General features: G+C 51.8%; 9 protein-coding genes across 9 annotated transcripts; 3 read left to right on the top strand and 6 right to left on the bottom strand.

Annotated features, from left to right (window-relative positions):
- Positions 1-402: 402 nt before the first annotated feature.
- On the bottom strand, positions 403-1,171 carry PHACADRAFT_199519 (uncharacterized protein; the record flags this gene model as incomplete). Its single annotated transcript, XM_007399744.1, has 3 exons — positions 403-585; positions 641-654; positions 712-1,171. 3 exons carry the CDS (start codon positions 1,169-1,171, stop codon positions 403-405), a joined length of 657 nt encoding a protein of 218 aa, XP_007399806.1.
- Positions 1,172-5,039: 3,868 nt separating this feature from the next.
- PHACADRAFT_102167 (uncharacterized protein) lies at positions 5,040-5,613 on the bottom strand (the record flags this gene model as incomplete). The annotated part of the gene is made up of 2 exons (XM_007399743.1): positions 5,040-5,339; positions 5,431-5,613. The coding sequence occupies 2 exons, from the start codon at positions 5,611-5,613 to the stop codon at positions 5,040-5,042; spliced, it is 483 nt and encodes a 160-aa protein (XP_007399805.1).
- Positions 5,614-9,007: 3,394 nt separating this feature from the next.
- PHACADRAFT_199517 (uncharacterized protein) lies at positions 9,008-9,522 on the top strand (the record flags this gene model as incomplete). The annotated part of the gene is made up of 4 exons (XM_007399742.1): positions 9,008-9,031; positions 9,094-9,191; positions 9,306-9,442; positions 9,503-9,522. The coding sequence occupies 4 exons, from the start codon at positions 9,008-9,010 to the stop codon at positions 9,520-9,522; spliced, it is 279 nt and encodes a 92-aa protein (XP_007399804.1).
- Positions 9,523-11,025: 1,503 nt separating this feature from the next.
- PHACADRAFT_262462 (uncharacterized protein) lies at positions 11,026-12,345 on the bottom strand. Its single transcript, XM_007399741.1, has 4 exons — positions 12,142-12,345; positions 11,755-12,089; positions 11,562-11,682; positions 11,026-11,499 (listed from the first exon to the last, which is right to left on the bottom strand). Exons 1-4 carry the CDS (start codon positions 12,170-12,172, stop codon positions 11,063-11,065), a joined length of 924 nt encoding a protein of 307 aa, XP_007399803.1. The 5' UTR covers positions 12,173-12,345; the 3' UTR covers positions 11,026-11,062.
- Positions 12,346-14,901: 2,556 nt separating this feature from the next.
- PHACADRAFT_199515 (uncharacterized protein) lies at positions 14,902-15,505 on the top strand (the record flags this gene model as incomplete). Its single annotated transcript, XM_007399740.1, has 2 exons — positions 14,902-15,113; positions 15,163-15,505. 2 exons carry the CDS (start codon positions 14,902-14,904, stop codon positions 15,503-15,505), a joined length of 555 nt encoding a protein of 184 aa, XP_007399802.1.
- Positions 15,506-15,749: 244 nt separating this feature from the next.
- Positions 15,750-16,610, bottom strand: PHACADRAFT_262461 (uncharacterized protein). Its single transcript, XM_007399739.1, has 4 exons — positions 16,460-16,610; positions 16,235-16,387; positions 16,043-16,161; positions 15,750-15,977 (listed from the first exon to the last, which is right to left on the bottom strand). The coding sequence occupies exons 1-4, from the start codon at positions 16,550-16,552 to the stop codon at positions 15,926-15,928; spliced, it is 417 nt and encodes a 138-aa protein (XP_007399801.1). The 5' UTR covers positions 16,553-16,610; the 3' UTR covers positions 15,750-15,925.
- Positions 16,611-17,057: 447 nt separating this feature from the next.
- Positions 17,058-17,933, top strand: PHACADRAFT_187383 (uncharacterized protein; the record flags this gene model as incomplete). Its single annotated transcript, XM_007399738.1, has 3 exons — positions 17,058-17,136; positions 17,190-17,327; positions 17,378-17,933. 3 exons carry the CDS (start codon positions 17,058-17,060, stop codon positions 17,902-17,904), a joined length of 744 nt encoding a protein of 247 aa, XP_007399800.1. The 3' UTR covers positions 17,905-17,933.
- Positions 17,934-18,159: 226 nt separating this feature from the next.
- PHACADRAFT_150922 (uncharacterized protein) lies at positions 18,160-22,313 on the bottom strand. The gene is made up of 17 exons (XM_007399737.1): positions 22,161-22,313; positions 21,949-22,105; positions 21,746-21,890; positions 21,422-21,693; positions 21,246-21,369; positions 20,681-21,190; positions 20,489-20,626; positions 20,351-20,438; positions 20,192-20,293; positions 19,697-20,134; positions 19,546-19,646; positions 19,364-19,487; positions 18,886-19,311; positions 18,707-18,831; positions 18,559-18,652; positions 18,436-18,512; positions 18,160-18,383 (listed from the first exon to the last, which is right to left on the bottom strand). The coding sequence occupies exons 1-17, from the start codon at positions 22,195-22,197 to the stop codon at positions 18,273-18,275; spliced, it is 3,069 nt and encodes a 1,022-aa protein (XP_007399799.1). The 5' UTR covers positions 22,198-22,313; the 3' UTR covers positions 18,160-18,272.
- A 336-nt stretch (positions 22,314-22,649) lies between these two features.
- PHACADRAFT_262458 (uncharacterized protein) lies at positions 22,650-24,140 on the bottom strand. The gene is made up of 4 exons (XM_007399736.1): positions 24,053-24,140; positions 23,372-24,003; positions 23,140-23,322; positions 22,650-23,071 (listed from the first exon to the last, which is right to left on the bottom strand). The coding sequence occupies exons 2-4, from the start codon at positions 23,933-23,935 to the stop codon at positions 22,706-22,708; spliced, it is 1,113 nt and encodes a 370-aa protein (XP_007399798.1). The 5' UTR covers positions 23,936-24,003; positions 24,053-24,140; the 3' UTR covers positions 22,650-22,705.
- Between the last annotated feature and the right edge of the window lie 272 nt (positions 24,141-24,412).

The raw sequence follows: 24,412 nt of genomic DNA, 5'->3' as shown, positions 1-24,412 counted from the left end.
CAAGGAAAACTTTTGATGGTCCTGAAATTGCCATTTCTGATGGATTTTGAAGCCATTTTATGAGCTAGAAGATTTTTACTTGAGATAAGCCAAAAATGTCCTAGAAACGTACTACAAATTTTCCGTAAATGGTAATTTCAGGACCATCAAAAGTTTTCCTTGCCCGGACCTTTCCTCATTGCAAACATGAGGCGGAAATGATTTCTACATATGTTCTTTCAGATGTCCTGAAATGCACCACAAAGTCTTCTGAAACATGAACTCTTTGCCGTACCGAAATGTAGCCATATTGAGTCATTTCAGGTTCATTTCAGGCTACACAAAAATTATCATTTTCCTGCACCGCAAATGGCTACGAAAGTGGTGGTAAATCTATCGTTTTAGGACACCAGAAAGCCCCGGTTAAGTCTCCGAAAATGAAACATTTTTGATGGCTTGACCGGGACATTTCAGGTGATCTGAAATCAGCTCATGCCCGTAGTGCGAGGCCAGTCGGAACTCGACTTGGAATGCCCGCGACATCGAAGGTGATTCTTCGAGCCATTTGCTGCGGAGCCATCCTGACCCGCCTTTCACTCCGTCCCACTGTGACTCATGGGTTAATCAAACGATAATAACACGAAAAAGCGTGTCCACTGACAATGTAACCTCCACCTGTGAGATGCAAACAAGTAAGCGCGAGATGACACCGAGACCGTCGGTCATACATACCGTGCAAGTGGTATATAATCTTTTCTCCCAGCCTGGCCTTCTCATCCGCCCTGCAATCCTTGCCCTTCTTGAACTGCATATAGCCTATCACTCGAGCGGGCTCGACCCCATTCACATCCGCCGCCTCCTTTATCTCACCCGCGACAAACTCCGGTGTCGGGTCAATCCAGATAGTGCCCTTAGCGGGATCCACGGTCTTAGGGTCGATAAACACGGTCGGCAAGGCGAGTGTTGCGAAGAGTGGTATGAAAGTGTACTGGAGTATGTGCATCTGCATCGCGCGCGCAAAGGACCATCTTTTGCGGTGGCGAGTGGCAGGGATCGCGGACACGACGAGCCAGTATGGAAGCCGGATGAGTGCACCAGCGATGACGACGAGTAGGTAGAGGCCTTTGAGGGGCTGTCTGGTGAGCGGCGGCGAGACTGTGCGTTTCACGCGCCAAAATACTTGCGTGGTCATCTTCGGATTTGAGTGGGAGGGTGGAGGCAAAAATTCAGCGTGAGATGGGGCAGGTCCATGCACGGCGAAGATCTTTATAACGCAGCGATATCAGACAAGAAATCTATTGGATATGGAAAAGTTTGAGGAAAGGAAACTCGCCGTGCCAACCCACCCTGAAACGGTCTGGCTTAATACATACGTACTAGTAACGGATCCAAACCGCGATCGCGGTCTGATTTCACACAAAGTCTCGGGAGTACGGCAGGGTCGTGGGATCACGCGATCACGCCTTGCAATCTTTCAAGGCAGAGGCACCCAATTATGTGTGCTGGTAGTGGCGAATCTCACTGTCTCAGCTGGCCTGCTAATGAGAGTTCTCAGGTCGTCTTCGGGCTTATGCTCGTTTGCCAAGATGCGTTATTCCTGGCTGGTGGTGAGAAAGGGAGCTGCGACGATGATCATCTCGATCTGTCGAAGCAAAGCAAAGTGGGCGTGCCAAACACTACAAAGGCCTTGCTGGTATTGTTGAACGATCATCCCCGCCTTGAGCGCTTGAGCTTTTGCCACTACTGGCTGGCATTTAGGCCTAAACGGCACGCGGACGCGTTTCATACACGAGCTAACATCAACAGTGTTCTGTACATGTCTCAGCGCATCGGTTTCGAGCGTGATGTCCGAGAATCCGAGTGTTACGGATCATCCTCTATCTAGCGAGGTACATACTGCACCCGCTGCAGGCTTCCCGAGAACATCGGATCGACTGTGCAGGAGCTCGCGGTACGATCCATGAGCGCTTGAGCTCCCACTCGAGCCGTCCGAGAACATCGGATCGACTGTATAACGGGGCTCATGTATCGTGGCCCGACCCCCCGTGAGCCCTCAGATCTCATATCTCAGAGCGGGATCGGTATGTGTCACTGAGACTGGCACGCTGCTTGTATTTCGCACTCTTCTCTCAATAAACCATAGAGCCAGCAGGCGAAGGCCGTGAAACTAGGCCATCCCGCTCAGTAATGAGCTCGCAGACGCTCGATAGCCGGGAGGCAGTTTGGGGTCTCCTCGTTGCTTAACGAGGCGTGTCATCTCGCGGATCCCGATGGGTACTCGGACGGTATCTCGTTTGCACAGATGCCCCATGGTGTTTCAAACTCTCCCGCCTTGTACGGTCGATTTTCCTGCGGCTTCAAGTTATACCAGCACTCGGAGGATGGTGCTCTTCCTACCGGGGAATCGGCTGACCATGATGTGTCCACGCGTTCTGCAGCGGCGGCCCGGGAATCCACAATATTGCACGTCACAGAGGAGTTATTTCAGGATGGCGGTGATGCAGCGGTGAGTGACGACACCTGGCCACAGTACTTAGTACTACTAGTTTACCTTGCATACTTTTTTCTGGGACAATGCCTCAAACTGTAGCGGCAATGTTCTCTGCTGCAGCTGAACAAGCCCTTTCTTCTCTCGTCAGGAGGGCTTGGTGGAGGTGTTAGGTAGATTTTAGCAACCATGTCGCCTGCTTGCACCGTACACTGCATCTATAAAGGTATTCGCAATGGCCGGCTGTGTTTGCTCGCCACATAGCACGCAAGTAAAAATTTACAGAGTTAAAACAATAATATCAGAGGGTGTTTTATGCGAAGAGGCGGAGCGCAGGTTGGAGGGGGCAGCGTTGTGGACAGAGATGAGACCGAAGGCAACAACGTTTTTATTTATTATTTATTAATTAATTTTTACAGCATCAAGCGGCAAGCGCCGAAGCACGCTCACTGTCCCAAAGGCGCACAAGCGCCCGACAGTCCCAAAGACACGGAGGCTGAGACAAAAATAATAGAAATGTGGGAGAACAGAGTAGCTACAAGTACACGGCCAAAAGAAAGAAGTCAGTGAGAGGAGAGGACCAAGATGAGGGCGAAGAGAGTAGGTATCGGTGACTTCTGGCCCTGGCCTGTATATTTCATCTTGGTGGATCCGAGTCTAGCCGGGAGGCGGGGTTCTCACTAAGGTTAAAAATCTGTTGCTCATGTGCATGAGTAGTCAACTAGTCAACGCGTGGATCTTCAGCTTGTATTTTGTCCCAGTCATACTCGGCCGTGTATCCACCCTCAGCGTCATCGCCAATTTTTATGCCTACTCCACCGTACACCACTGTGTTCCTGAGCGCATCGTCAGAACCGATAACGGGTAGCAGAGAGGGGATTTGCGTGTTGAGAGAGGCCGACATGGTGATGAGCAGACGGGCGGTGACACGCTAGCGGGCGGGGGGCACATAAATTGATCTCATCACTTGAAGGGCGCACCAACGAGTTGGGAGCTTGGCGTCTTACAACCTTACGCAACTCCATCTTGACCTTAGTGTATGCCTGGAAGTACATGCAGGCAGAAACTACCGTATCATTATGAGATTCGCTGGTGTCGCTTGAAACTGACTCCTTCTACACCGTCGCGCAATGTCCCACAATCGGATCACTGGTGTACAGGTCTCTGGGCGCTGAGCTCGTTGTACTGGCTCCTAGCAGCTTCAGATTGACTCCATGATGCTCCACCTTTTTGTGGGATGTACATCGTCCAGCAAGCACTGCGGTCACTTGTTCTATCCTTTCGAGCCAACGCAGTGCTTATTGGGCGCAAAGCTTGTGCCGATGGATGACTGGCCAAGTTGCCCATAAACCGACACGTGAGTAATAGCCTACCCTCTCCGAGTCCTACCTGCATCCCCAACTTTCGCCATGCTGGGACAATATTCAGGTCAGACCCTTGTCCAAGTCTACGTGCTACTGCCAGTGTAAGCATCATTTCTGTTTGCGCTTAGTGAGCCAACGTTCACACCTTTGTTTTCCAGCAACGTCCAACAATACCGCTACCTAGCTGTCTTGTGTAAGTGAATCCTTTGATTTCTAGTGTGCTACTCACGGTATCTGTTTACTGGCACAAATTCTATAGCCACCAGCAGGAGCATACACCATCGTACCGAGCCAAGGAGCACAGCGGATACGGTGACAGGTCTCTTCCAGACAATGTTAATGTTGTAGTATTTGAGGCGCGAGGTGCGCTGACCCGCTGGATGCGCATCCACTGCGGCGAGACACCGACATGATGCGCTAGGCATTTCCCACAGTCACGTGGTTGGCAGGTTTCAGCTGGAGTCACGAGAGAAATTTGGAACTTTTTGGTCGCAAAAAATATGCGAAAACAGCCTGAAAAAATAAGTAAGAAAATGCCATATTTTTCCTCCCGGTATCTGGCGGCCCGGCGACTCGGCAACCCGGCAGCTGAGCCGATTGTCCGCTGGGTGCCGCAGCCACGGGCGCTTTGACAATGGCCTGGCGGACAATCAGCTCAGCTGCCGGGTTGCCGAGTCGCCGGGCCGCCGGATACCGGGAGGAAAAATATGGCATTTTCTTACTTATTTTTTCAGGCTGTTTTCGCATATTTTTTGTAACAAAAAAGTTCCAAATTTCTCTCGTGAGTACCGTTGAAGCCTGCCACCCTATGATGTCATCGCCCTCTTACCAGATTTAGATATGACGCGCGCAGAGCGCACTCGGCTCTGGCGCCCTTTCACTCCCCGCTATGTTTCCCTTAGTCTCAGCTTTCTCAGCGTACATAGTATTGGACTGAATATATTAGGAAGTAGATAAGCTATATAAGGACACGTAGTATTATTCTTAGAATTTACCGTCGATTAGTGTTGCCACGGCTTGGCGCGGCTTGGCTGTGACTTGACTTTGGACGGCTTTTCCTTTTTGGGATCAGCCGAGTCAAGTCAAGCCGCAGTGCAGCCGCGACTATAAGCGACTATGGCTGAGCAGCGGCTTGCAGCCGATCGTCCCTCCCAAAAAGGAAGGTAGTTCACACTGGTACCGCAGAATTCATCGTAACATTGCTTGTCCTACTTGAGTGATGCTAAATATGAACTGAGCTCCTCTGGAGACTCTTCTGCACGGCTCTCCAAGTCTTTGAGCTCCTCTCCAATGTCCAAACCATGTGTGAAAGACAGAGAATGGCCTTGCTTGAACCTGAACTTGAGAATTTGCAGTGCTTCCATGAGTTCTCCACTGATTTTGTTGCGCCGGTCTGTGACTGTTATCTTTCCGGATGAGAAGACACATTCACAGGGCACAGCAGAGGCTTGGATAGGCAGAATATCCATTGCGATAGCATAGATGGTTGGAAACCTGGTCTGAGATGCCTAAAATGTGAAGATAAATCAATATTTCGAAAAAAATGGAGAAAAATGGAGAGAAAAATTATGGCACAAGTTTCAGTAAGTGTACACTCACCTTCCAGTATGTGATAGCATCCACAAATCCATCTGTGGGCTCTGCAATGTATGCATACCACTCTTGCTCTACTGAATGCTCAGCCAATGGACCTTTTCCTTTACCCTTGAATAAAATGTCGTAGGCCTTTTGCTGCTGTGTTCGAATCACTGCAGCTGCCGGAGCCGAGGCCGAAGGGGCCATCTTGGATTTATACTTGCACATCTGTAAAATGAATGTTAATATAGAGAGAAATGAAGATTAAAATATGAGTAAAAGCGCACCTCAGCTAAAAATAGATTCTTTGCTGCAGCTGCTTCTGCTGGTGAAGTGTTTTGCTCAAACCACTCCAGCTTACATGCAGGATTGATGACTAATAAACTTAGCTTCAGATTTCAGCAGCTTTAAAGCTGTGCTTACCAGTGGCCAAAGTATATGCATTACAGCTGCGGTTGCGATCACGATAGTCTTCAAGCTTGTCCAGACCTTGCTGAATAATTCCAGCTGCGTTGGATACTTTTGCCTGTTGCTCCTGCCAGCGTAGCTTCATGGCTTTAAATGCAGGTAAAACACTAATGAGTGTTGGCGTAGATTCTGAAGATAAAAGCTGCTGAAACGCATGTGGAACCTATTCATGTTTAATTTATTACTTGGATAAATAAAGAAAACTAAACTTACCTGAAGGATCTCGTGGAATACTTCCAAAGCTTTCCACTCTTCATTGTTCATGCTATACTTGCAAAGTTCTGCAAACTCTGAACCATAGAGAAATTGTTCAATTGCCTATAAATAAATAAGCCTGAAAGTATACAGTATGCCAAAATAAATTGTTACCTCGCGAAGTAGAATAGCCCGATCTATCATGAGATATGTTGATGACCACCGTGTCTCAACGTCTTTGAGAAGCTGCAGAATGGCCATATCCATGTTGACTAAAATCTGCATAAAATGCTGGCGACGCAGTGCATATGCATGAATCTATACATCGAGGTAAGGCAAATCACTATCTTGTATAGATTAAATTAAACTTACTGCTCTAATGAGAGAACGTAAAGTTGCAATAGGGTCACGTTTGACTGCATCAAGAAAATTGCGTGACAAAAACTTTTCTGGCTCGAAATCTTGCGACGTTTCCTTGACATACTCAAGTTCAGTTATAGCACTAAGAACACTTTGGCATGCTAAGTTGACAACATGTGGAAAGCAGCTACAGTTATTTTGAGCAATAAACTGCAATTGATTTATTGAAATATACACACCGAATGCGACGTTGAAGCTTGTCAAAAGCAATTCCACGCTTTCGCAAGGTTTGCTCAAGAGCCTCCATGCAGGTGTCATTGTTTGCTGCATTGTCCATTGTAATCCAGCCAATCTATATATTTTTAAAGGATAGTAAGTGGTTTAATCATTTTAAGTTGTTAAAATGGCTGTACCTTGTTTGTGATCTTGATACGGTCCAGGATATAAAGGAATGCAGCCGCAAGATGCTCACCGGTGTGTCTGGAGGGGACACGATGAAAGCCAATAAGATCTCCACGAAGTCGAAGCTGCAGCTGAAGTCCGTTACCACGATCTTCAAGAACAAGCTGCAGCCAATGTGCAGTAACCGCCATGTACAGCGATAAGAATGGGTCAGTCCACATATCCGTTGTGAAGGATATGCTGCCAACTGCATTCTATAATTAGGAATTAGAGCAGAATTTTTTTGTAATTTTTTCGCCACTTACCTTTATATCCTGGCTAAGCTCCTTGAGATACTCTTCAAAAACCTCACCAACTCGTGTTCAGATAGTGGTCCGCCCAGGAATATCTTTCTCATGCAGCTCAGAACAAAGCAAAAGAAAGATATTGCGAAGCTGTGGATTTGAAATGACGCGTAAAGGCTGCAAATATTTATTCAGATTTAAAGCACAATAAAATGTAAATTTAAAGCACACCTGATCGTCAGCAACAATCCACTCAGTAATGTAATCCACAAATAGCTCCTTGGTGAACTGTGGCCGGCTGTTATCTGCTTGTGCAACATCTGGTTGTCCACGTTGACGTCGCCTCCAGGCTTCAACTTGTGCCGTAGCACACTTCGCTGTGATTTTGACTTGCGCCTTATCGCACGCCTCCACCCACTCGTCAAGATGAGCACCTCGGAAGTGCTTTCGGGGGTTGTCTGTGCCTGCAGTAGTCCAGGTGGACACATGGTGATGAGGATTCTGTTCATGCATAAACCTGGCGAGTTTTTTTTAGAAATAAGTGCAAAGAAATAGCTGAAAGAAATCCATACAAGCAAAACTTGCATTTCTTGCGTCCATTCTCATCTGTCTCAATAAAGGGCCAGACATCCTTAGCTTGCTTGCCTTGTCTGTTGCCTGCAGGCCCATGAGGCGATTTCTGACGCTGACCGGCAACAGGTGAATTGGGAGGGCCTGCCGGCTTGCGAGTTGGGGTGGCAGGAGCAGGCAGGAGATCACGTGAAGAGCCTGCAGCTGGCGTTGGACTAGTAGGCGAGTCTTCAGAGTCGTCTGCAATATCAATGTTGATATATTCACGACTATCAGCAACTGGAACAGATCTACAAAGATCCAAACATTAGAGCATAGCAATTTGCAGTATTGGTCACCACGCACTTGTCTATCGAGCTCTCCCCACTTGGATTGTGCTGGTGATTGGCACGACCTCTTCGGGGCGACGCGAATGCCATGAGCACCTCTCCTTCAGCAACATCCTGAACTCCTGGACCTTTCCTACCACCTCTCTTCTTTGCTGGGGAACCTTGGACAGCATCCTCAGATGAGAATTCACCTACAGAATTCAAGATGTTATCAGCAGACAACATCAAACTGCACAAAAGCTCAAAAAAAGCGCACCAGACAGCCTAAACTGGGTCATAACAGCTCCATTGTCAAACTCAACATGCTTAGAGGCCACCTTTTGCCTCTTAGGTGTCTTCTGAGAGGTCTCGGCAGCTCTCTTCTTTCCATGGTTGCGAGGAGGCATAGTGGCAAGCAAGGTGACGCGGCGTTTGCCTTTTTGGGACAACTGAACCTGACTGCAAGCCACCGCCGAGTCGCGCCAAGCCGCAGTTAAGCCGCATAACAGCCAAGAGCCAATCAGCAACTTGGCTTGGCTGCCACATGGCTTGACTGCAACGACTAGCGGCTAAGCAGTCAAGCCGTGGCAACACTACCGTCGATTACTCGTAAATCCCCTCCTGCGCGATCCAATTCACAACAGTTAACCTCGTTATTGATGGTAATCATGAGCTCGTAAATGATGAGAGCTGAGGAATCCGAATGTAAGCCTCGAATATATCTGACGATGTGAGATATGTAACAGTATTCCATATAGGAGTAAGCCCGTTCTCTGTGAAACCCATGGGCAACAAACCGCTTACTGGAATTCCGTCACATAGCTGCGGGCCGCTGAGTTATTTGAGTTTGACGCTAACTCTCATCGGAATCGTCCAGACCTCACGTACGCCTCGCGCAACCTATCCGGGTCCAAATTGCTCACTAATTTCCACACGCCAATCTTTGCCGCCCTGCGCGTCTTTGCAATCTGGAACCGAAGCTACATCTGGTCTCTGACAGTGTTCATACTGAGCATGTCGCCCTTTGTGTCACACCTCGTGCGTGTCATCTCTGCTGGATCCTTGCTTGTCCTCGAGTTGACACTGCGGCCGCGATGCAGACTCTTAGGACGATATCGAAGTATAATCCCGTCGTCGACCCGATCTTTGGCCGTACATGCATCCCGAAGGCGCTGTTCACGGCGCGGACAATCGGCATGTGAGTGTGCACATCTCGCCCGTGCCGTTCTTGGGTGCTCATTTGGTGCGATATGAATGTATGTCCCGTGGTCAAAGTTTTAAGGCACCGAAGATACTGACATTACTTGCTCAGTCACGTATATCACCGCGTCTCACTCGTCCTCGCCGACACAACCGTGCTCGTCCTGACCTGGATGAAAACGTTTAGACACTGGAGGGAAGCGCGCCGCATCATCAGAGCGTCGCTGGCGACGTGTCTGCTGCGTGACGGTTAGTAATTCTCTGTGCACCATCGCAATTACCATTGCCGACACCTAGATCTCCATGCAGGCACTATCTATTTCATGTGAGCGCTGCAAGAGAGGCATCCATCCGGAATTTTTTCTCACAGGCAACGGTAAATGTAGAGCTCTGCCAGCAATAAACATAGCGCAGCTGCTGACATACGACTTCTCTGCGGTACGTCTCCGATACGAGTGCGCGGGCAAATGACTGATGTCTTACTTGAGAGCATAGAGCTCCTTGCCCCGTTTGTCGTAATATTTGTGTGTACTCTACTTCTTGCTCGCTCTCTCAACGCTCATAAGCTAGCCGTGCAGCCCCTCGTACTCGTTAACCGTTTCATGATCAACTAGTACTTACGGACGGCGGAGTCGGAGGTGCCGAACTGCCCTGTAAGCATTAGCGATGGACGGCAAGAGCAGTTGACGCTGCAATTCCGAGCATCTACGAGCCGTTTTGGTAGCATTGGGGAGATGTTCCAGGATGGCCGGAACGATGAGTACTGGGACCAAGAAGATATCTGCGACACAGAAGCCGATGAGACCGGACATCGCGAGACTGGCATGGAAGCACGAACAGATTCTGAAGGTTATAGTAGGGCATGCACTGTACCAAGCGAATAGTGACGTCAATAATGTGTGCGGACGGGAAACTCGAAGCTTTGATAGTATTGAATACTTATTCCGGATCGAATCGTGTCGTCAGGCCTCTTGACGTACCCGTCTCTGCGTCAGCCTCAATGACTATGACGGGTCGTCGGCCTACGGTGCGTGGGTTACAGGAGACGACTGGAAATGTAGAAGAAGCTTGGGTCACGTTTGATCACACAGCGTGCAGCTAGCTTACGGAAAGCCCGCATCCCTTAAGTCCCACGGGATATATTCACCCACGTGATTTTACCCTCGAGCTCACGCCATAAAGGGATCAGTCATAGCGTTTCGCAGATTGCTTGACAGTAACCCGAGGAGAGGAAAGGCAGGATGAGCGTCCTTCATCGATTGGTTCGGGACTCTCCGAGCTGCATGACAAAGCAGCCCAGCATAAGCAGCCCAAGAAGTCGTCGTCGTCATCTGGGTGACCACTGCCCCTAGTAAATCATAATAATAATTGTACATACAGCCTTGGTAGACTTGCATTTTATCACAATTTTTTTCACGGACTGTTTGCAGTTGAAGGCGTACTTCCGGTGCCGGCATCACTTTCTCGAGGCATAATTGGCATGTGGAGCCCTGAAGACCTCGACAAAAATTGCTGAGTAGCATATACGTCATCACACGTTTAACATTAAACTCCGAGGTATCCGAAGATGAACAACGCAAGAGAGTGGAGGAGAATACGTGGACTACTTGAGCGAGTCCGCCGAGTTGCTCGGACGCTTATCGAAGGGAGGTAGCCCCTTGACGTTCTCTTCTCTTTCCCTGTCCGCCTACTGTTAAGCTTTTCACAAAATGCTGTAACAATCCTAGCCCTGAGGCAGGCGAATGCCACGTGGTCACTAGTCACCAAACAGATCAATAGCAAACCAACGAAAGCGCGGCCATATTTCAGTACACGTTGAGGATACCACACAAGCGATACAGAACAGAAACGACAGGGCGCACGCTTCTACTACTCAGACTTAGCAACGTACATCGCGAACATACTCAACACAGCGTCCTTGTCCACTCCATCGGAGTTGGTTGAGTGTGCGATATCCGCATACTTCTCTACGTTGGCCAACGTTTCCTTGGCCTTGCCGGCCACAATTACCATACACTCCGTCCCGAGCTGCAGACGAAGCGGCACGTCCGCGAGACCAGCGATCTTGACGAGCGTACGTGCCGCTTTCTGAGGGTCCCCGATCGGTTTCATCGATCCATCGAAGGTCATCTTCCTGAATACAGCGCACGGCGAGTTCGGATCGGCGTACTTGGGGTGTACAGGCATCACCTTGAGCGATTTGCCTCCCCACTCGGTGCGGAAGCCTCCGGGTTCGATGATAGTGGCGGTGATATTCCACGAGGGATCCATCTCCTTCCTCAGCGACTCTGTCAGGCCTTCGAGCGCTACAGATCCCCGTCATAATCAGTGAGCGCATCGAGACATCGATTGTACAAAGAGTCCTCACCAAACTTGGCGCCGTTGTAGACTGACAGTGTCGGGACAGCAGAGTAGCCACCACAGGTGCTGATGTTGAGGATTCTGCCACCGACACCGGCCGGGTTGACGTCTCGCATGAAGGGAATCGCCTACAAGCGGTCAGTTTGTGCTCGACTGCCATGACCTCCACGCTGCGCACGCGAGTCGGGAGGGCGACGTACCCTCTGGCAGATATGAAACGGCCCCCAGAAGCAAGTCTCGAAGCAGTGGCGGCCCTCATCTTCGGGCGTGTTCTCAATCTCCGCAACGAGTGCGTAGCCGGCATTGTTCACGACGACGTCGAGCCGGCCAAAATGCTCCTTGACTTTCGCAAACGCGGTGTCGATCTGCTCTATGGATGTGACGTCGAGGTGAAGGATGAGTAGCTGCGACGCAGGGTACTTGTTCTTGTACTCTGCGAGGACCTCGGGCTTTCTGAGGGTGGCGACCGCGCGTTCGTTGGCCGCAAGGACGGCGTCGAGCAAAGCTCGCCCAAGACCTTGCGAGGCCCCAGTAACTATCGTGACAGTATCAGTGGCTGGAAGTGAGTTGATGAAGAAGATTCTCACTGAGCCATACGCGAGAGTTGTCTTCAGACATCGTTCGAAGTGCAACAGCGGGGGATGACAGTGTACTGAGAGTCCTGCCCCAGGACGGCCGCTTTTATGGCAATCGTCCCTCACTGCGGCAAATTGACTATCCTCCAGTTTTCAGATAACAAATGCCACTCAATAAGCTGCCGTTGGCAGTCGTCAGCCCGGCGGGCTGCTGACACTGTAGTTGACGGTCAACATGGAGAAAAATCGATCTTCGGAGAGTTCTGTATAGGAGCACCTTCCCGTTATATCTGCTTGCGCTCCTGTATCTGGCACAAGTTCAGAAACAACGGGTAGTTTTGCAATTTCTTACCCTTCAGGTGCTTGTCATCTAGGTGAAGTGCAGCGGAGACCGGCGGACCAGATTGATCTAGCTACCCGAATAGGATGCGTGTGGCACATCAAATTCAAATTTGATGAGCCCCGCCGCGCATTTGACTCGCTCAGAGGCCCTGTTGCTTTTCCGCCCTGCAACGGATCTAGTTAATGCTATTCTTGTCTTGATCAATGTGCCGTAAAACGTACTCCAATTTTTCCTTTGTTAATTAGGTACTTCTAGAATCCTGGTCTCAAACGACTGATCGCCGTCAGCAGTCAAGATGCTTCACTGAATCTGGTGTTTGATTTTCTGGAGTTCTCAGGATACGGTAGGAGAGAAAGGTATCACCACGAGCTCTGTAATGCTACAGGAAGCTACATCAACGCGACCCGGACAGCTCGAACGCGCTCTGGAACCGTGCAGCACTTGCCGAGCAGTTAAGAGCGTTGCGTACTTTGTGCATCATTTCGTCCTTATTGGAATGTGATGTGGCGTAGCCGGCGGGATGCTCGCGACTTGCTCAAAGTGCGGAGTCTTCGTAGACGTCGTCTGTAACTGCCATTCCCTTGGTGGAAGCTTTTTCATTGATCACGATAGTCGCGCCAGAATGCAGCAGACGTGTCAATGCATGAGCCAGAGTTGTAGCTGAGGTCCGACATATACGGTGTGAATAAGAGTGGGGAGGTCGCTGAGCTTTCACGACGCTACCTCGTGTCCCTGAGAGTTGCTTGCGCCGCAGTAAAGTTATCTGCGTCAGCCTGGCGCACGATACGGGATCAGGGCGGGAAAAACGAGAAGAAAAAGGGAGCAAGCCTACGGTGGAAAAGATGACGTGCAGGCTCTCGACGAGCTTCTTGGCCTTCTACTCGCTGCGCACGAGTGCGGTAATGTCGAACGTGCTCGCATTGGGACACCCAGCGGCTTGCTGAGGACGGTGTCTCTAACGTATCCTGCGCATCGTTCAGCAAAGAGATTCAGAAATTCACCAAGTTCGCATGCAACTTGCGCAGCATTGTCACTGGGACGTCTGCACAAAGCAATGCAGCGGGCGCATATCGCTGGCCAGGGCTGTACGCGCGTTGAGTATCAAGGCGACGGCTAATGAAAATACTTCACGTGGTTCCCAAAGCCGGCTTTGCAATACGTCTAATCGCATTGTATCGTAAAGTGGGCAGGCACCAAACTGGCGTACTATGATGGCACCCTGGTTTATAAAAATTGAGCAAATCTGCTTCTTGTAGCTTACCACAACCCCTCTTCGTGAGCAGTTTTGCATAAATCGATGTGCGCACACCTTGACTGTGTATTCGCATTTTTGTTGTATTTTATTGAGGTCTTGCAAGAGCTGCGGATCGATTCCGGTGCGCAAAATGGGACCTGCTCCCTCGTTTATTAATTTCGTCACACTAGTGTCACACCAGATGCCGTCGAGCCGTGCTGCTGCCGAGAAGCCGAGCCGTCTCTCCAAGGTCGACCTTGAGTCACGTAGGCACACGCGAGAACATGTATACGGTCAAGTAATCAAGGGATATATACACTAAGGATTAGGTAAACAATCTAGCGGGAATATAAATGCTATGCTATGCTGTAAGTATACTCAAAGACGTGATGCGAATGGTAGGACTCGGGCCACTGAGATGGTCCGGGAACAGAGGGTAGTGTAGGCAGCGCCGACATAATATGACGACGATTCCAGCGCGAGGGCGTAGGGTGGGGTGAGAGTGGAAGCGATGCACGTCGCGGTGTGGTGGGGCGTGATATTTCGTCATTATCGGGCTGCTCTGTCGGGTCTTCGTGCGCGGCCAGTTCATCTGCGGATCTGTTAGCGCATCAGGGATAGTCATAAGCGCCGTTACGTCTTGCTGCTCAGCGCTCAGTGGCTTTACTTTTTTCCCCCGTCCTAAACATATTACTTGGATACTATGATGGCACCCTCGTTTATAAGTGTTCCCTGCTTTATTAATTTGCTTTTGCTACTTCAATTTGCCTCCGGAGGTGCTGGGAATATTTTTTAAGATAGCTCTGTATTCATGTTATAACATGATACCCATATCATGACAGACATAAGGTGAAAGACGGTATGGTATTTTTGTAGATGCTCAGAAGCGGTCTAAAATTGGCTGAAACATGCTACTGATGGCTAGATCCAACCAGATCTCGCTCACCAAATATTCTTGCGACCACATTTATGAACTTGTGCACTTGCACTGAGCCTGGTAGGCTGATATATTTTGTTTTAAAAGTGCTAGGTACATGCACAGAGAAGGAACAGTTGTGGAGTGTTACAATGAACGGGCAAGGTGTGATGAAATTGTCACTCCGCCTGATCTCAGACATGGCAGGCAACGAGGGGCTCTCGACAGCAAGTCGCAACAATCCTACGCTCAGCACAGTGCCACTGGAGGCTGTCAGTAATGCGCATGGGAAACCGGGGAGGACCTGGCAGGCCCCAGGTCCCCTCCGGACCTGTTCCTGATGGACAGAAGAAGGCATTACCGCTCATCTACGCATCTAAACAGGATGACGACCGCAAGACTCTTATCCAGAAGGCTGCCGATGCCTTTCGTGCAGACGTATTCACATCCATAGCTGCCTCCCAGCGACACTACGGCCTGACGGACACAGAGTATCAGAAATTACGACACCGTTTGCACGGCACTCACCAGCCAGCACAGAAAGTGCACGAAGCAGGTGCGTCAAGATAAAGAAAGACGTGCAAAGCTTGTGCTCCCAGACGACGTCACTATCTTCGAAGGCGCGCTGTCAGGGAAGAAGAAGGCCGCCCTCGAAGACATCGCCAGCGCACTACATCTCCAGTACAACGAGAAGGTGCACAAGAAAGACCTCATAGCCATCATTGAGCGGCATCTTGAGGAGTATCAACACACGCTCGTCAAGACCCGTCGGTTTGAAGGCCTCTATACGTCGCTAGATCGAGGCCGTCGATCAGTCGCTAATATAAATGGAAGTACGGCGGGAGCGCGGAAGTTGAGGTGTGCGATGCCCGCGGGCGTCTAAAAGCAGGCAGGTGTGCGCAGCATGTATACTGAACGCCAGGGCGGGGGGCGGAACACGGAGGCGGGTCGTCAGATGACGAAAGATGGGAACTAACACTGACTCCGTCCCATGTGCCTGATCTCGGAGATCGAATTCAACTCCTGCCGAAGGAATAGCCGCTGCAAGAGGCGGCGCGCGTCGGGGCGTGATGCGCCAGTCATCCATGAGAGGTTTGATGCGTAGTGTAGAGAATCACGCAACCATGGGTGCTGCAACATGGGTCTATTAGACGGCGTGCTACAGTGGCCGTAGTAGTCGTAGGAGAAATACGGCCGAGACGACAAAACTAGAGCCAGTATAAACGATACAAGAGTTCGGGGATGGCAAGACCAGTGACTACGGTACAGCAGCAAGAAAGAGCAGAGATCTAGCATCGAATATCTACGCACGTTCACCACGGAGGCGACGAGCGAGGGCAAGATCCTTGGGTTGACTATAAGAAATGGGTCAGCGCCTCTACTAAACTAGGCAGAGACCGACGCAGCGAGCGACACGTACATGGTGACACGCTTGGCATGGATGGCAGCAAGGTTAGTGTCTTCGAAGAGCGAGACGAGGTACGCCTCGGCAGCTTCTTGGAGAGCCATGACGGCAGAGGACTGGAACCGGAGGTCGGTCTAGAGTGCACACGAGCGACGTTAGTGACCGAGTTCAACAGCGGCCGAGCAGCCGCACACAATGCTGACTCACCTTGAAGTCCTGTGCAATCTCACGGACCAACCGTTGGAAGGGCAGCTTCCTGATCAGCAGCTCCGTGGACTTCTGGTAGCGACGGATTTCACGGAGGGCGACAGTTCCAGGGCGGAAACGGTGAGGCTTCTTGACACCACCAGTCGTGGTGGACTGCGCAAATTGAGAAGCAAAGACGATGGTGAGCGACCTACGTACACCGACAGTCGCCAAAAACACGCTTACCGGTGCAGTCTTCCTGGCGGCCTTGGAGGCGAGTTGCTTGCGGGGTGCCTTACCACCGGTGGACTTGCGAGCAGTTTGCTTGGTGCGAGCCATGTCGAAAAATGAGGATTACGAAGAGGAAGTTTGAGCAGTGCTCGAGAAGGCTAAGATGATGGTGGTCGAGGAACAAGGTGCACTGCAAGTCCGAGCTGCACCTTATATACGCCGACGCGTGACGCGGAACACGTGACGTTCAACGAAGGCGCGTTTGGCAGCACTTTGGCTAAGTTTGCGCGTCACGCATTCCCCACGGTAAGCGCCCTAGGCTTTGCGCTTTCACTCACCATCTCCCGGGATTATGCCCCTCTTCGGAACACTGAAAATTGGCCGTTTGTAGAGGAAACACACCTATGTTAGCCTTCTTTAGAAGCCTGGAATTAATCAGAGCCTCCACCTTTGTCGCGGGACCCAGAAACGGTCAGCCCATTCCGCCTCAAAAGGACGGCTAACGCTCCTGCGGCCAGCCACTGTGGATCCAGCCGCGTATCTGTATCTGTCCTAGGATGGTGTGTTCTTGTGTCCTCTTATCGTCGCTCGTTCCGCCAGGCCTTTCTTTGCCATGACCGCGTCTCAGGACAAAACGTGCAAGCCCGTGGCGACGTGGGTGAACGTTTGCCGTCAAGATTTCGCGTGTCTCGGTACGTTTCTGGGATTTTCCTCTACGAATTCACGTACAAGGTTCTGCTTTTAGTTGCCATCGCTTTCCTCGTTCTTTACGTCCTCTTTGGTGTTACGCCAACTCTCAACGCCATCAAGTGGTGTCACCGAATAATTACTGGCAAGCCAAAGGACTTACCAAAAGACATTGAAGACCCTGAGCCGGAATACGGTACGTTGACACGCTTCCCCATCAACTTGAAAGTACTCACCATCTCAAAGAGGGACAGGACCCGTATCACTCACCCACACAGCTGCTGAAGCGATTCATCTCGCGCTACTCGGACGCGCGCACTACCGTACCACCCACAACATACCTCCCCGTTCTTCCAAAAACGTCTTCGCCTTTATCTTATGCTTCATCTCGTCGTCGATCGGTCCCGCTCCACAACAACCCCCAGGACCGCCTCCGGCTCGCGCAATTCCAGTTCCCGGCGACGCGCCGCAGTTCTGTCGCTCCTGCCCTAGAATCTGTCCCCGACTTGTTTTCACCCTCTGTACGGTCCTCGCGGTGCACGACGGACACGGATCTAGAGACGCTCGACGGACTCGTCCTTGGCAATGAAGGTCGGCGCAAGTCTTTCCTCGACGCCAGCGATTACTCTGCCCTGGCATTTGTAGACATCGACCTGCAGGAGAAATCGCCTGCCGGCTCTGAGGCTATGTACTTGCCCAACATCCCACCTCCTGCTCATCTAGATCTTGACTGGCAAATGGAACCTGAACGATTCGAGTATAACTCTGCTTGACTATATGTTGCTCTGCTGTCTCTGTCTTCCATCTGTCCATCGACCGATATATATATTGCTGCTCAGTCCAGATGGTTTCTCCAATCGCATATTGAACAAGTACTTGACTGTACATGACCTCAAGCCCAAGGCTCAGCGCTTCACTTCCCGAGGATTCACTGCAAATGCGTAGTGTCCTCAGATGCGCGCTATTCCGACACAGCATGCATCGGGGAGGGCAACTTCTGGCATCTCAAGGTCCCCGACGCTTTTGCGCGAAATTTCGACGAGCATTTATGCGCCAGAGACGATACGAGACTGACTGACTGAATGATATTGGTACATTAGTTGTGAATGTGCTATATCACAAGGGTTATGGCTACATGTAATCAAAGAGATAGCCACCGACGATACAAGTCTTGCGCCAGAGGTGTCGCGCCTGTCGTGACGTAGATCAGTGACAAGTTGTACGCTGCTTCGCGGGCAAGACCACAGTCAGCCTACAAGCGAAGATCGTCAGCAGCATGTAACGATGGCCGAAAGCACGCTTACCTCTGGATCTGACTGAGTTTTCTTCTCGGCCTGTTCCAAAACGTGTTGGTAATGCTTCGCCGCTAGCGATAGCAGTCCTGTGTTGCTTGTCAGGACTGTCATAATGCCCAAACATCAACGCACCTAAATGGTGGAACGCACGGCCAAAGTTGTACTCGACCTCGCCTGGTGCATCGTCGCCTCGAAGATCGCGGTATTTCGAGAGGAACGCCATGGCCTGCACGATGATGGCTCAGCCTATTCACCTGAGCCACAGTTGGTATGGACATACCTGCACTATGAGGTGATGCCGATTGTCAGCCTGTCGTTGCATTGCCCGTCCCATAGACGCGATTGCAAGCGACAGGCAGATGACGGGATCGTGCGGACAGTAATCGTATGCATGCAAGAGATAGACTACAGGTGGTGGCTCAGAAATATCCGCGAGATTGGACAGCGTAGGACACTCACAGATCGCACTCTGATAACTCTTCGCTGCCAGGCATATCTGCCCATAGATCGTCACGCCGATTGGGCTCTCCTTGGATGGCAGCTTGGGTGCTCCGCTGCCGCCCGCAGATTCGGACTCGTCTCGGCTGGCGCCCTCGAGTACGTCCGCGTCCTCTTCTTCCTCCGCCTTCGTCCCGACGCCGTACCGCTTCAGTATAGGGTTCCAGCGGAGTGCGTCAGGGTTCTTGAGCGCAGAGTCGTAGGAACGCAGCTCGCGGAGCATGTGCTTCGAGAGCGTGGAGGCGAGGAAGCTATCTGTTGCATGATAGCCGCTCGCAAGGGAGGCGAGGAGGATGCGGAGCGGTTCGTTGTTAAACTGGTGCGCGTTAACAAGCTTCCGTGCTTGTTCGACAACCGTGTCGTATCGAGCCGCAGCAATAGAGCACGCTGTCAGAGACGTTGTGTCAGGTGCAATGAAGAGAAAGCGCCAGGTACTGACTGATGAGGGCGCAACGTATCGTGTCCAAGTGTACTCGCTCTTGGAAGGCGTTGGAGTAGAGGATATGCCGAAGAATTTCCTGTGCATCGTCATACTGTCCTCTTCGAGTAAGGTTGAACGAGAACTAAGGAAATATCCCGTGTTAGTGAGATCACGACGATGGCACAGAACAAACCACAAACCTGCATAAATATCCGCAGCCAGTCATCGAACGAAATCTTACGGAAAGAATCGAACTCTTCCCCAGAGGCACCCTTGGCCTTCCTGGCTACCGTCTCGCGACCTGCAGCCAATTCAGCACTTCCGCAGACTGAGATACGCATCCCCACTTACCAAGATCCAACTGCAGCCGTGACGCCATACTCTCTTCATTCGCCTCCTCGCTTTGCTTCCGTCTCCTGCTCCTGCGAAAGACACCATGGAAGCCCTCCTTGCGCGAGGTCAGGAACAACGCCCGCGTCTCGCGGAAAGACTCGACTAGCATCTCCGCCTGCTGCATCCACTCACGGTCTGCCTCTTCGTCACCGGCGAGCATGCGCGTCCAGAGCTCCTTGACTCTCCCAAACGCCATGACCGCCTCCTGCTCCTTTTCTTGCTCGAGCTTGCGCAACTGCGTCGGCGACAGTTTATCGGGGCGCATAGTCTTGACAGGTTTGTCCTTGCCTGGACGAGGCTTCTCTTCGAAGAGCGAGGCGCCCTGGCCCGCCTCAGAGGTTTGAACGTCGTCGTTGTCTTGCCCTTGCCGACTCTTGCGACGGCGCGAGTCGATGACTGACGCGTTATATTTATATGAGTATGTATTTGATTCGGGAACAGAAAAGGGCCAACCTTGCAGGACCAAGTCCAAAGCCTTCCTTGGTTCATTAAGAATCTCGTATATCTCCGCGAGTTTCATCTTGGCGTCATTGTGAGTCGGGTCAGCTTGGATGACTGCACAGCTCACCAAGTAAGTAACAGTTTCACAGGAAGCGGTACATAATAACATACCGTGCTCGTAGATATCAACAGCTTCCTTGAGATCGCCCACCATCCGACGACAAGCCGCTGCTTGTAGTAAGACATACAGACTGCTGGTCTAATCTGAACAATGAGGGAGTGTACAGGTTACGTGTGAAGGTGACATACCCCAGCATCCCCACCCAGCATCTCGTAGATGTGTCCGGCATCCGCATACATCTCTCGTTCAAAGTATGCGTCCGCAATCTCCGTGAACAGTGCCGCATAGTCAGCGATTTCTTGTGACAGGATGATGTCAGCATGCATCTGCAGGCGACATTGAACGCATACGATCGACAGAATATGCACACGAAAGCTGACCTTTCCCTCGCCAATGTCGCCCATCTTGATCCTCGCAACCGCGAGACGGTGTCTCGCATTGACGTCGAGCGGGTACATACCCGGCTGGACCTCGCCGTGGGGCACGGTCCTCCAGCTCTCGCCGTTCGGTCCGACGGGCTCGTCCCACTCCCTGTCGTCCTCGTTCGAGTCCCAGAACTTCTGCGCCGCGCGGCCCTGCAGCCAACGGCACCCGCGACGGATCGTCTCGACGGCCTTCTCGCAGCGCCCGAGGATGTTGTATATGTCAGCGAGGACGAGAATTTCCATGAGCCCAAAACCTGCTGTCGGTGAACTGGTTTGCTCGGCGAGTGGGTCTGCTGGGGGTACCTGGCCGTTCGGGTACGTGGCATGGTAATGCGCGAAGGCGTCCTCGAAGAGCTTCGCGCAGAGCTCGAGGTCGTTCAGTTCGATGAGAATAGGGCGCAGTTCTGCGAGTACAGTTAAATCATGCGGAATGCGCTTCAAAATAGCAAGCAGGGAGACGCGAGCCTGGTTTTCGTTAACTTCAGTGCTTATTTTCCGACAAGAATGGTGCGGTACCCACAGTTCGTGGCTCTCCTAATTGCTTGGCGAGGGTTGCACGGTCCCAGAGAGCGTTCAGGTTGTCCGGGTCGAGTTGGTGTAGCTTCCTGTAGCAGTACAGAGCCTGCTGGTGATACCCTTCCCGCCTACCACTATCTGAGGACTCGAAAGAGCTGAACATCAGATCCAGTGACTTACCTCGACTGCTTAGCCAACTGCTCCCACTCTTCCGCCTCCTGGTTCAGATGGGCAGCCATTATCCGTAACTGCAAGGCTTTCCGCGATTCTTCTTTAATTTCACAGCACTGCGCGAGCACCGACCATGCGCGAGGGTCCCGTGGCTCTATGCGTATAACTTCCTGCATAATTCGGGTAGTATCTTCGAATTTGCCGTCGATGAATGCCTGATGGCCTTGGCCGATGAGCACTTCGACATCTGGGGACAGCACAATCCCTTTCCGTCGGCCTGGCTGGCACAAAGCTCGCTATATGCGCGCATGTATGATACTTTAGGCCACACACCTTGCGTCCCCGCTTCTTTCCTACTCCTGACGCCTCTCGTAGATCATCCTTGAACTCTGCCTCCCGGTCTTTCAAGTCAAAATCCCAGACCTTGCTGAGGGCTCCGCCGCTACTGTCGCCTTCGCGTATCTCACGTACAAGACGGCTGTTGACACATACACGTGATTATTAGTAGCATGGATGCAACTGTTTTTGACGCGTACTCAAAGTCCTGGTCGACATGCTCCGGCTCCGGATCGTCTCGCGCTTTTCCCTTGCCCTTCACGGAGACCGGACGCTCCTCTTCCTCGTCTTCTTCACTCACTTCTTCACTCACTTCTTCCAAATCGCTGCTATCCTCATCTTCGCTATGGTCGCTATCTTCTGTAAGTTCCGGGTATAAGGTGTGCTCGCAAGGAACGGGCATGCGACGTACCGGAGTCGTCGTGCACCCAGCTCTCAGCGAGCGACATGACCAAGCTCAAAAACAGCTACGAAAGTAGTGTGTTGCAGAGTCCGTCGAACTGTGACTGCGTAGTATAGAGATCAAGGGGCGAGTTGCCAACCGGTGTTGGATGTCGGAGGCAAGAGAGATGGCTCAGTCTCGCCGAGCGCCCGACGCCACAAAGGCGGCGTTCTGGCATTTGTTCGAGCCTGGTACTATCCACAGAAGTTGAAAAGGCGCACTGTAGACATGTATTTTTCGGTAAATGCCACTATCAAAAAGACCTTGTGGCGTGGCACGAACAAGTTCGGGAAGACGTATAGAACTCTCTTCGCCGTCGCCCGCCTGATGCAGTGGAGGACGCTCTCAGAAACAATTTAAGTCCACTCAGCTTCGTGATACAGCGCAAAGTGCCTCTTACACACAAAAGAAAGCGAAAACGCAAGAATGTGGACCTTAACACTCGAAGGGAGCTTTCGCGAAGAAGTCAAAATCTATGTCACGAGCAAGCGGATCGCAGTACAGGCCAGCCGAGCTCATAGCGTCAAGATTTTGTCCAGCAGGATCGCCCACTCCATGACCGTGACACCTCTCTTCAGCGCGGGATCCCGCAGCTCGCGATCTCTTGTCGAGGGACTTAGCCGCGCGACGGCGCGCAGGTGTTCCATCTTGACGACGCCGAGCTCCGACAGGACCGGACCGATGTGCACGAGAGACGGCTCGCACGACGACAGGATGAGATCGACGGGGGACGTCGCAGTGATGCGCGACACGCCGCCCGTGTCCTGCAGCGGGAGGTACGTCCCGCCCTGCGTCGGCGAGACAGGTGGGCGCTGCACCGAGTTCGACTTGGACGAGCTGTCGGAGCTGCGGGGCGGGGTGTGGAGCTGCGTCATCGAATACTGGGGACAGAGCAGGACGTCAGATAGGGTTCAATATTTCGAGATCGAGAAGCGGGCGAGCTTCTCACCTCGGTGTGCTGGTAGGCCTTCGCGACGGAACGCCGGGGAGAAGCGACCGAGCTCTCGGCAAGGTTCTGGGCTGCGCTCATCCGGCGAGCACGAGGCGATAGTAAACCGATCTCAGATGCAGTGACCGACTGCGCTTGTTGTGCGACAGCTTTACGCGAAGGCTGCTGGTAAGAAATGATAAACTTGGCGGAGATGAGTAAGTTTGAGGAGTAGGTAGCATCGGACACACACCTCAGTGCGTTCGTAGTCTCCGCTCGACCCTTTGGACGTACCCTTGGACTTGCCCCCGTCAGAAGAATGCCGCGCCCCCTTGCTGGGAGACGGCTGTCGGGGAAGTGTGTCAGTCGAGTTCATCTTGCGGTGAGTCGAAACGCTGATGGAGCTGTCCTGTGCGACCCGCTGCCTCCACGCTGCAATTTTGTTATCCGGACCTTGCTCCATTATTGGCCTCTGCGCGAGTCCGGCCGCATTGCTGCGCCCTGGTTTGGGCAGAACGTCCTTGCTTGTGTAGCTCCGCAGGCTTCGCGAGTTGGTGCGTCCAACCTCTGGGCCACGGACAACGTTTGTGGGACTTTCCCGCGAGTTAGAGCGACGAACCGGTCGTTCTATGGGCGGTTCGTGGATCGAATCCTCTTCTTCCATTCTGCGTTCTATATCTCGAATGAAGGGCCCATATCCGGTGATGCTAATTGTGTAGTCTCGGCCCTCGACACCCTCGATGCCAGTGGTATTCCAGTCTGTGGGTGCCTCTGTGGGTGCGTCGAAGCCATCCGTCAGCCCAGTGCTGGTGGGCATGACGTTGTTCCGCCTCGCACGGACATCTGGGCTACGAAGCTGGGAGAGGACTCCAAACGAAGTAGCATCTGCACAGACATAGTTTAGCTCTGGACGCTTGGTTCGAATCGAACGTACCACTCGTCACTTCGTCCACATACATCATTCGCGAATGCACCGTCGTAGAAATTGTTGTTGTTCTGGCCCTATGTCGAGGCTGTCGGACCTGGGTTGACACCGGAGAATGTGCGTCAGAGGACTGTGGGCCTATATCATGTACAACATGCGTTTGCAGCGTGTTGTTGGGACGGGTCCCGTGACAGGGATCGTCGTTCGGTCCATTCGTCCTGTTGGACAGTGTCCGTCGCTACAACAGTTTGCGGGAAGCAGCAGCTTCTCACGTCACAGCTCCTGCGATGTCGGACGTGTACAACCGTGGGAACTGCACAAGCCCAGATGGTCATGGCGCCCACATCGTATCGGCCACTTGGGAGGAGT

This window comes from Phanerochaete carnosa (assembly GCF_000300595.1).
Source record: "Phanerochaete carnosa HHB-10118-sp unplaced genomic scaffold PHACAscaffold_9, whole genome shotgun sequence".
NCBI classification, from domain to species: Eukaryota; Fungi; Basidiomycota; class Agaricomycetes; order Polyporales; family Phanerochaetaceae; genus Phanerochaete; species Phanerochaete carnosa.
This window is presented reverse-complemented; position numbering and strand designations above follow the sequence as displayed.